The sequence below is a fragment of the Belonocnema kinseyi genome, chromosome 2, assembly GCF_010883055.1.
Source record: "Belonocnema kinseyi isolate 2016_QV_RU_SX_M_011 chromosome 2, B_treatae_v1, whole genome shotgun sequence".
Classification (NCBI taxonomy): domain Eukaryota; kingdom Metazoa; phylum Arthropoda; class Insecta; order Hymenoptera; family Cynipidae; genus Belonocnema; species Belonocnema kinseyi.
This window is the reverse complement of record NC_046658.1, coordinates 31862201-31873908: the sequence shown is the minus strand read 5'-3', so window position 1 is coordinate 31873908 and position 11708 is coordinate 31862201. Positions and strand designations below refer to the sequence as shown.

Below are 11708 nucleotides of genomic sequence, written 5' to 3'. Positions count from 1 at the left end.
AAGTCTTCCGAAGCTTTCAGGTCGGCAATCATCATACAGCAGAAAACCGAAATCGAATCGTGCATTTTCGGCTTACACACGGACTCACAGTGGTAATCATGCACCTTCTGTTTTGCGGCTCCCAGACGGCAGGTATGGTGGGGGTAAATTTGTAGCTCGTTCTGGCAGCACTGCCAAGAGGAGGATTCCCCATTCTTGCTAAGAGCGATTATTTTCTTAGTGTGCAGGGTGCACGATGGAGCTCAATAGCATATTAGATTCAATAAGTGAATGATATTATAATCTGCGCTTTTGCAATCTATATCATCTTCACAGAAATTTAAAAGTCCCGTTGTTATATTTACAAACAGCAAACTTGACTTTTAGATTCGCATTCATGAGAGCCCAAGTGCGAATTGCCGGAGCTGAATACACAGCCAACTATTGGTCCAATTTTGGCAGCCAAAGGCCGGATAAACTTATTGGGCCAATATCGGCATTTTAATCGGCCCAGTGTTCAGCCAGTGCTGGCTCTTTATCTTTCACGAAAGATAAAAAAAATTTATTAAAAAATTGTCAAAGTTCATGATGAAATTTGTTGAGTTCTGTCATTAAACATTTTTAATGTTCATGAAAAATTACATTTCCTGTCATTGCAAAAAGTTGTAAAGCAGGCTACAACGGAAAAAAATGAAATATTACGCGAAGAAAAATTGTAATCGATTAAAATTATTTATTTAAAAATTATTGTATTGATATTCCTGTTAACATTTCGTCGCATAATAATAAATAATTAGAAAAAGAGAGCTTAAAATTTGGTTCTTCAACTTTTCTGAACTGCAGCTTATGATGATGACTTTTTCACAGAGTTTCAACTTGTCGGTTTAACGGAGTGGTTAGCACGTCCGACTGCTAGGCAATAGATTTAGGTATATAGATGTAGGTTCGATACCCCGTATCGTTAGAAATTTTATTTGTAATATAATGTTGAAAATGAAATATATGTATTTAATCTAAACAGGGCAATTAATATTTATATTCAAAATACTCGCAATCAATTAATATTTATTTTTAAATATGTTTTTTGTCATATCCTTAGACCGTAGCCAATGTTGGACCGACAATGGCAGCCAAGCCCTGGCTGCCAAGTCAAGGCCATAGTTATCAATCCGGCAATGGCGCGACGATGGCAGCCAGGTTTGGTCCACTACTGAGACCCAGTGTTGGGCCGACAATGGCAGCCAAACCTTGGATGCCAATTGCAGGCCATAGTTATTATTCCGTCATTGGCGCGATAATGACAGCCGAACTTCAGCAATATTTTTGCCGACTATAGGCCAATGTTGAGCCGTATGTAACTTCGCACTTGGGAGAATTTATTTTTAATTAATTTAATTTCCTTTAATACCTGCAGAATAAATGTTTAATGAAATTCTTTCGAGTTCTAAAATGTAGTTATTTTAGATACAGTGCACCCTAGAGATAGAGCCCCCGGATATAGTCCTTCCGAGAATTGACGCCGCGCCACAAGTAGGAGTAAGAGGAGCTGCGCGGGGTGAGTGGCGATCGCTCATGCGTGAACAAACAATAGCGTTTTCTAAGAAATGGCACTCTGTCTGGGTAATTTTCCACCTCCTCCAGCCATAAAGAAGGCCAAGCCCCTGAGTTCCACTGTATTTCAAATGGCTTTTATTCCCACTGGTACCTTCAGAAAATATCAATTTGAAAATATTTTTAATCCTTTTTCAGGAAAATATAAGTTTAGAAGTTTCATTTTTTGTGAATCTTATACATAAGAATTTTTATATCTTTAAATAAATAAACAAATATATAAATATAATATACTTTCTAAATATATGAGCTGTAAATAAAGTAAAAGTGAAAAATATATACAGATGAAGTAATAATAATAAATTAATAATTACGTGGAAACCAGGATAAAAACAAAACGAAAATTACTTAATAGTTTTCAATGGAAAAATAATTGAGTAAAGAAGCAATTAATGGATATTAATTACGCTACACCATAAGAATTACTATAATTTATTTGTATTAATTAAAAGCTTCTAGGTTTTCATTTTATTGATCCTGACTACAGATTTTCCTATTTTTCCATTTCATTCAGTACTGTTCTGGGGAATTTTTCGAGGTGAATTGAAGGGGATTGATTTTTTCTGAAATTTAATTCCCCAAAGGTTTAAAAGCAGTGATCCCAGATCTGAAACGAAAATTGATCCAATACTACGACAGGCCGATGTCCGTGTGAATATAGTAGGAGACGATGACTGGGTTGCGCACGCAGCCCATTTCACCTCTTCTGAATTTGAAAACTTGAAGGTGCACGATTGCCGGTCGGAAAACTTCAGCGGTTCTGTTTATATCTCTATTCTCTATCCGCTTTGAAATAAAATGAAGAGATTGGGATTTTAATATTTCCAGGTTTTGATGCTGGCGATTTTCATAATATGAATACTTCTCGCGCCTCTTTATATGCGCATATTTTGAGGTTACGTTATTTCAAGTATAAAATATAAATGATATAAATATTTTGAATATTTCGCACAATGTAAAAATAAAAATATATATGCAATATCAGAATATTAATACCGTGATTATTATTTAATGGAAGCTACATATTTTATCTCTTAGAATTTTTACCTCAGCAGATTATAATTAAATCATTACATATTTCTGTGTCTATATTATAGTTCCTCTTGTCCTTAGGCTATATTACTCATCTATATCACTATTTTCTTCGATATTATAATTATATTAATATTAATATTAATTAGCTGTAAATGATTATGCTGGAGTTTTTAAGCATTTGATTTATCTATTAAACCAAAAATTTTGAATAGCCTACGGACTTTCGAAATGATAAAATTTGTTAATGAGAATCATTTGGAATTAAACAAGTACAAGCTATAGTTGCCTAGAATTTGGTTATATTATACTTTTTTTAGGACTACATGGGACTTTGATTTTTAAGATTTAAAATTGCTAGAAATTTTAAAAAGTTTTAATACAACATTTTTTACTTGTTAGTACTTATAATTTGTAATTAATTTAATTTAAATGATTCTCATAAATAAATTTTCTAACTTTGAAAGGCTATTTAAGAGAGATGTCCACTTTTTTTGTCAAACTGGTATTCCATGCTACTTTCTGTTAAATAATTACAAATTTGTCATTCATTTCTTCTAATGAATTACACATTGCTATTTATTTAAAAAATGTTTGCTTACTCCAGAAGCTTTCGTTCCAAAACTTCTGAAAAATAATATAGAATGAAATAAATAAAATTAATTTTTCTAATTATATAGTGTATTGTAACATTATTCTTATTATATTTAAACGAGCAATTAAATTTGCCCTCTTATGAATCCTGAATTTAAAGACAGTTTAAATTTTAGCGCCCTGAATTTTTACTTTTTAGACTTAAATAAAATTGTCTCGAGTTTTTCGTTCATGAGAAAAAAAAGAAGAAAACAAAAAAAAGAGAAAACCAAATTACCAAGAAAATAGTTACATTTTCAACCAGAAAGATGAATTTTTTAAACTCAAATTAATCATTTTCAACCAAAAACTAAAATTTTTACAAATTAGTTTAAATTTTAGCCAAGTAGTTGAAATTCTAACTAAACAATGGTGTATTCTAAAAAAAAAGTTCAATTAAAAAAAAAGACAAATTCTACAGAAAAATTAATTTATTTTGAATCAAAACAAATAGATTTTTAGTCAGACAGTTAAGTTTTTATACATAAAACATAAAGTTTCTCTCAAATCAGATAAATTTTCAAACCAGAAAGAAAAATTTGCTAAAAAACAATTGAATATAAAGCCCGAAAAAATTAATTGAAAAAAAAACTTTCGTTTTCAAACAAATAGTTACATTTTCAACTAAAATGATGAATCTTCAACAAAAAAAGTTTAAATTTTCAATTAAAAACTGTTGAACTCATCCAAAAAGATATAAATTTTACATAAGAGTTGACTTTTCAGTCAATAAGGATTTTTTTTAATATTGAATTTCAAAGGCAAAAAAATAATTTTTTTACAAAATAGTGTAAACTTTTTTCTAAACGGAATAGTTCAAAGACTTCTGGTTAAAAATATAAACCAAAGCTATTATTTACATTGCTCTGAATTTAGGAATAAATAAAAAAAATTTTAAATGTTAAAGACTGAATCATTTTGATCAATAAAAATGGATTAATTACAATTGTTTTTTAATTGGGAACTTTTTAAATTATAAATTGAATTCTTTTATTTTAAGTTCTCTTTATATTATCAATTTTTACATTTTTATTTATAAATTCAAACTTAAAAGTTTTATTTACGAATTGGCAATCTTTATTTATGAAAACTTAACTGTCTGACTGAAAATCTATTGTTTTTATTGAGAATTTATTAATTTTTCTGCAAAATTGATCTTTTTTTGTTAATTACATTTTTTGTTTTAAAATACACAATTTTTTAGTTAAAATTCGAACTACTTAGCTAAAATTTAAACTAATGTGTAAAAATGTCAGTTTCTAGTTGAAGATTATTAATTTGAGTTAAAAATCCATCTTTCTAGTTGAAAATTTAACTATTTTGTTGGCAATTTGTTTTTCTCTTTTTTTTAAGCTGGAAATTCAATTATTTTGATAGTAAGTTAATTTCTAACATTTTCAATTTGTAAACACAAATTTTTATCTATAAATAACAATGCAAAAATATTAATCTGGGACATCTTAAAATAAAAATAATTTAACTTTTATTTTACAAAGGTTTTCCTTTAAAAAATTGGTTTAATCGTTTAATTTTTAATGTTATTAACTGAATTTTTTTTAAGTATTATCATTTTGAACCTTAAAAATAATAGCATAATTCATATTTTTTAACCAGAAATCTCTAAAATTTTAAAGTCATAAAAATTTTAAATTGGTAATTTCGTATTTTAACATAATTTGATAAAAAAAATTGTAAAATTAAAATGTGTTAAAAGTTCGTATTTTATACGTATGAATTATTGAGCGTTTAAGTGAAATATTTCTGAATTAAAAATTTGCCAAGCTTCAGTTTAAAAAGTTTAAAATTCAAAAGCAGAAGAATATAGTAAAAACTTGTAAAAGTATGCAATGAAGACAATAAATTCTATTCTATATGTAATTATAATATCACATACTTATTTATGTAATTTATTTTCATTATGTACAACAAAATACACAAAATATAAAGTATATAATATAATGAACACAATATAATATACAAAAAAATATTAATCACGGTATTAATATTCTGATATTGCATATATATTTTTATTTTTAAATTGTGCGAAATATTCAAATATCATTAAAATCGCCAATTTCTTTAATTTATTTCAAATGCGGATTAATATATAAATAAGACTATCATGATATAACATAATTATAACATTATCATTAATAATATATGTATGTATTTATATATAATAATATTAATATTTATATCATTTATATTTTATACTTGAAATAACGTAACCTCAAAATATGCGCATATAAAGAGGCGCGCGAAGTATTCATATTATGAAAATCGCCAGCATCAAAACCTGGAAATATTAAAATCCCAATCTCTTCATTTTATTTCAAAGCGGATAGAGAATAGAGATATAAACAGAACCGCCGAAGTTTTCCGACCGGCAATCGTGCACCTTCAAGTTTTCAAATTCAGAAGAGGTGAAATGGGCTGCGTGCGCAACCCAGTCATCGTCTCCTATGATATTCACACGACATAGCCCTGTCGTAGGATTGGACCACATCTCGTTTCAGATCTGGGAACACTGTTTAGAAGCGGACCGGAAAAATCAGGTACAGTGGCGTAACTAAAACCGTGTATGACCCTCCGCAGAAATTTTTAGGAGGCCCCTCTTATAAATTTAAAAAGCAAACAGCGTATAAATGTAACTGAAATACATTTAAGAACATAATATATCTGACATCGTTCTTTTTATAATATATCACAAATTATATTTTATCTTAGACAATTTATATGATAAATTATAAATAGTTCTGACTTAAAAATTAGTATTGCACCGTTAACAAAATTATCTGCACGTTTCTATATTGCAATTCGTCTCGATCTCATTTTGACAAACTTATTAATAACAATTTCGACATCCAATTATTTTGCATCATAAAGTTCGATTGTCAGTAGAGATAGATATAAGAATCGATTTTGATGCATTCTATTCTTTAAATAGGATTTTATCATTTTTTATTTGCTAAGCGTCCTTTCATAATTTGCTATACTGTAACATACCGAGTTAAATAAATTCTTAAGGGATTACTTCTGAAAAATCGCTTTCCATGAAGCTGTATTTAATGAGTAAAGTGCAGAAAAGATCCTTTACTGCAACGTCTCAGTGAACTCGTTACTATTTAAACATGGAATAAATTTGATGACTTTCAAGAGGAATTCTTTTGTGAATTCCTCATAATATCGAATCTATCATTTCTGTGTAAACTATGTATTCACAATGTATAAGTAGACCTTAGACACCTTAAGGTGTGATTAAAGACATTGATTGTTAAACATTCTTCACTAATATAAAAATGCTTCTCACGCTTTGGTTTCCGTTTTTCTACAAAGACTGGTTCAATACACCATTCTTGAGATATTTGTGGAGCTTCTTCCTTGAACTTTTCATACGTAAATATGTACTTTTTAAAATGTTTCCTTGCAATGCTTAAGATTTTAAGCGCACGACTTAAATCTATATTTTCTGCTTGAAATAATCTTGATGAAACATTTACTTCGTTTAGTATATTGGAAAGCATTGTGTACATCATTATAAATTCAAACTTCGCCAATTTTTTAAAAATGATAGCTGCTTGTAGCTGCATGAATCCATAAGGTTACGCTTTTTCATTAGCCGAGAAGATTTCGGAATATTTCAGGTATGTAAAAAAATAATAGACAATTTTAAATCAAATTTGTTTATCTGAAAATTGTTGAAATCCGTTAAATTACACTAAAATCTATTGAAAATTATTGGGTTACAAATTCTGAATTGAACATAATATTGAATGATTTCGAGTAGTAAATTTGCTTAAAAACGTCGTGTCAATTTATAGACAATTTTTATTCGTAAGCAATCCATGCTCAATTTAAAAGAAATGTGCAAGGAACAAAAATTAATTATATAAGCATTGCCATAAAGCTTTTAGCTGAATTTACTACTCCTTGTAATAATAGAATATTAAGTTTAATTCATAAAATTCATAAAATGCGGAAAAAGGGCCCCCTCACAGAAGGCAATTCCATCACTGAAAAATGTGCTGAATCCTTAGGTCTGCAAAAGAAAAGCATCGATATTCAACTAAAGTGTGCACAAAATCTTCGTTCCAAAGTGAAATACAGCACTGTCGCAAAAATAAAGTCGAGGGACACAGACGCGGAAATGAATTTAGCCTGTCCGATCTTCAAAGAAATTTAAGATCAAATGCCCTCTCTACCCCTCGATAAAAGTCAATTTCAAATTCCGCAAGGTGTTATTCCAGCTGATCCCGAATTTTACAAACCAGTTGATATAGACCTTCTAATAGGGGCAGAGTTCTTCTATCAACTATTACGTTCAGGTCAAGTTCAAATTAAAGGGCAACTAGCAGTGTATCAAGAAACTCTACTCGGTTGGATCATTGCTGGTCGTATTTCAAAGCCTCGTTTTTCCAAATCGACATCTAAGGTCACTTGTAATTTAATTAAATTTCTAGAGCTGCCTATTCTCTGGGAATTAGGAGCAGATTCAAGCTCAAATGTTAAATCAAGCGAAGAATTAGCCTGCGAAACACATTTTGAGAAAAATATACAAAAAACCAAGGATGGTAGTTATCGCGTCAGTCTTCCTTTTAATGAAAAAAAGAGTCCCTAGGAAACTCTAAAAACACAGCCTTTCAACGTCTTCATTCCCTTGAGCGAAAATTTGAGAAAGATCCCTTTCTCAAAGAACAATACACCGAATGTATTCACGGGTATCTCAAAGATTTACACATGACTCAGGTTCCAGATCATGAACCGATCGATCACGTTTTCTACCTTCCACATCATGCAGTGGTAATAACATCTAGTCTCACCAGAAGGGTTCGGGTCGTATTTGACGGGTCTGCTAAAACATGTTCCGGCTTCGCCTTAAATGACTCTTTAATGATTGGTCCAACCATACAGGAAGATTTGTTTTCAATAATTACACGCTTTCGATGTGTTCGTTACGCTCTTACTGTTGACATTGAGCAGATGTATAGGCAAGTAAGAGTATCACAAAAGGATAGCCTTTTCCAAAAGATCTTGTGACGCGATTCGCCTCAAGAACCAATAAGAATTTACAGCCTAAATACAGTGACTTTTGAAACTGCTTGCGCTCCATTTCTCGCGATTGGGACCCTTCATCAGTTAGCCGAGGACGAACGTGAATCATTTCCAATAGCATTCGCAGTATTGAAACGAGATTTCTATGTAGATGACCTTCTCACAGGTACACAGACTTTCGAAGAAGCTATCAACCTTCGAAATGATTTAATCAGTCTTCTCAAGAGAGGCGGTTTTAATTTGCGGAAATGGGGTACAAACGATCCTGAATTAACACAACATTTTTCTACAGAAAATGCGAAGACTTTCATGTCCTTAAACTCTACTGAAAGTATAAAGGCTTTAGGGATCCATTGGGATGCGGCAAATGATTATATTTTTTATACAGTAAATTTTCCTAATTCAAAAGAGCTATTCACAAAGCGCTCCATTTTATTGCAAATTTCAAAGCTTTTCGACCCATTAGGTCTACTCAGTCCAGTCGTCGTTTTAGAAAAAATCTTCATCCAACTACTTTGGAAAATTCAACTTACGTGGGACAGTCCTGTACTTGAAGACATTCAAGATTTTTGGATCAAGTATAAAGAACAATTGCAGCTTCTCAGTAAGGTAAAGTTTAGTCGCTTCATCTCAACTCCAGACACAGCGGAAATCCAATTGCATGGATTCTGCGATGCCAGTGAAAATGCATACAGGGCCTGCCTTTACTTGAGATCTACTGATCGGCAGGGCAGGCATCGCAGTGTTCTGATTTCTTCCAAATCTCGAGTCGCTCCTTTAAATGCGAACTCCTTACCTAGGCTTGAATTATGCGCAGCCAATCTTCTAGTGAAATTGTACACTGTTACATTTAAGACATTTCCATTTCTTTTAAAAACTTTTGTGGCAAACAGAGTTGCTGAAATTCAGGCAGCATCTCGCTCTCAAGATTGGCGTCACGTGCCTACTTTAGACAACCCTGCTGATATGATTTCACGAGGACAAGGTCCTTAAGAATTCCTAGCAAACACGCTTTGGCCACAGGGCCCTCATTGGTTAAGTCATGATTCCAGCACCTGGCCTCAATTGCCCTTCCATGAAAAGGAAATTCCGGAAACTAAAACTCCCTCAACTTACTGTCTTAGATTCATTCATAATTTAAAAATCAAGGACAAAACTGACAAAAGAATTGGAAATATTTCCACAGAAGAATATAAAATCGCCTTTCAAAAAGTAATTAAAATTACACAAGCAGAAGCCTTTCCAAAGGAATTACATTTATTGTCTCAAAAATCACCAGTCAATTCAAAAAGCAGCCTTCGAAATTTGAACCCTTTTCTCGAATCCGGTCTTCTCAACTTCGGAGGTAGACTAACTCACGCTGATCTACCGGAATCTCAAATACACCCCATAATCCTTCCAAAAAATCATCCTATCACAAAACTATTAATCCGCGAAGAACGCGAAAAGCTGATGCATGCTGGTATCAACGCAACGTTGTATAGCGTACGCGAAACTGAATGTATTATGGGGAATTTGCCACAAAATAGAGTGTCATTCTCTCGACCATTTGTTAATGTAGGTGTGGATTATTGTGGACCCTTTTTTATCAAAGAAAGACGTCACAGGAATGTCACGAAGGTCAAAACTTATGTCGCCGATTTTGTATGCCAGGCCACTAAGGCAGTTAATTTAGAGTTGGCCTGCTACTTGACGACCGGAGCCTTTCTGGCTTGTTTGAAACGATTTTTTGCTCGTCGAGGAAGATCGCAGTCTATATCCTCAGATAACGCTACTAATTTTGTGGGCGCGAATAAAGAATTGCGCGAACTTTATAAAACGATCCAATTTTTTGAAAATGACAAAGAAATACAATCGTTTTTCGTCAAAAATGGGATTTCCTGGCATTTTATTCCACCCAGAGCTCCCCACTTTGGAGGTCTATGGGAAGCTGTGGTAAAATAATTTAAAACACATTTTACAAGAGTTTCAGGTACCTTGCTATTAACGTATGAACAATTGCATACTTATGTCGTCGAGATTGAAGCAATCCTCAACTTACGCCCTTTGACACCTCTGTCTTCTCATCCAGACGATCTCCTTCCTTTAATCCTAGATCATTTTTTAATTGAAACCTCTCTGACCACCCTGAGCACTTTTTTTTCTTTTTGTACAGTATATATGCATATATCTGTATTCAACTACCATATCATAGCATGTAATTTTTAGGTCTGACAATATTTTCATTTCTCACATTAGAATTCTTAAACTTGTGCTTTGTCATTTCTCGCTAATCTAATGTGTAGTCGTTACCTGTTTTTAGTGAAGTCATTTTGCTATATTGCTGGAATTTAAATCTATAGTAGGCTTTGGTAATTTAAGCATTATTATAAATTAAATTAAATGAATTGATTTATTTTGAATAAAAGTCACTCAAATGGTGCCGGCATGTTACGTCGTAACAATTATCTTTTATAATTTTTAATAAGAATGTTTAATATATTTTAATTTGCGTTTGAACAACTCTCTCTATATTGAATCGTCTTTACTTTCATATTCTTTAATTTCGTCTTGTTTCTAATTTCGGAGTTTAATGCTTTTATTGTTTAGGCGTGCTTCGATGGCACTACTCAGGATTTAGTCTCCGACCTTCCTTAAACAAATTTATGGCACCATTTCTCCGACTAGCCCAAGCAGGGTCCCCACGTTAACACCTTCTTTTTAGGTTTGTCAAATTTGTACCAATAGGCATCGATGACCGTTCTCTATACCAATCACAGGTAGCTTTAGAAACTCTCGACACACCTTCTGTAAGAGCAAATTACCCCCACGCGCACTTCAACTTGACGAGGTAGATAGATACAACTTAGCTTCCGAACGAAACACATCCTAAAACCGAGCGCGAACTTCTCTGATGTATTCTTTATCAGAATAAATTTTATTTATTTTAAGAATAAAAATTGCATTCTTTAATTACACAATTACTCAAAAACAGATAATAAGGTAGAGCCAAGCCAGGACCAGAATCGGCGATCAAGTCTGGCGATCAAGCCAGGCCCCGGACAGATTTAGAGTTTCATTCTAGCTTGACCCAGGCTTGATTGCCAGGCCAGGGCCTACTTTTTCCAGGCTTGGGCCAGCTCAAGCCTGTGAATAAATTTCCACAAGGGCAACTACATTACGGAATTTTAAATTCATTTGTTTCCGATGCAATCCAAGATATATTTATTGATTAAAAATGTATAGGACACCTAAATGCATTTTTATGGGCGTCCGCTAATATATTGATTTTTTTATATATGCTAACTTTCGATGGCACCTATACAGTCTGTCAAGTTAAAGCGTGGGTGGCTTTACTCGCAGTCCGTAAGGTGTATCGACATGATTTTGGTGTCAAAATATTAAGAAGAGCTCCCTCTTTC

General features: G+C 32.3%; 1 protein-coding gene across 1 annotated transcript in view; it reads left to right on the top strand.

The window, feature by feature from the left end:
• The first annotated feature begins 7444 nt into the window (after nucleotides 1-7444).
• LOC117182625 overlaps nucleotides 7445-11708 on the top strand; it is a 17324-nt gene continuing 13060 nt past the window's right edge. Inside the window, exons 1-5 of the mRNA XM_033375726.1 lie at nucleotides 7445-7826; nucleotides 7892-8243; nucleotides 8328-9246; nucleotides 9331-10242; nucleotides 11067-11137. Coding sequence (XP_033231617.1) covers nucleotides 7445-7826; nucleotides 7892-8243; nucleotides 8328-9246; nucleotides 9331-10242; nucleotides 11067-11137 — 2636 coding nt within the window. The remainder of the gene's footprint in view (nucleotides 7827-7891; nucleotides 8244-8327; nucleotides 9247-9330; nucleotides 10243-11066; nucleotides 11138-11708) is intronic.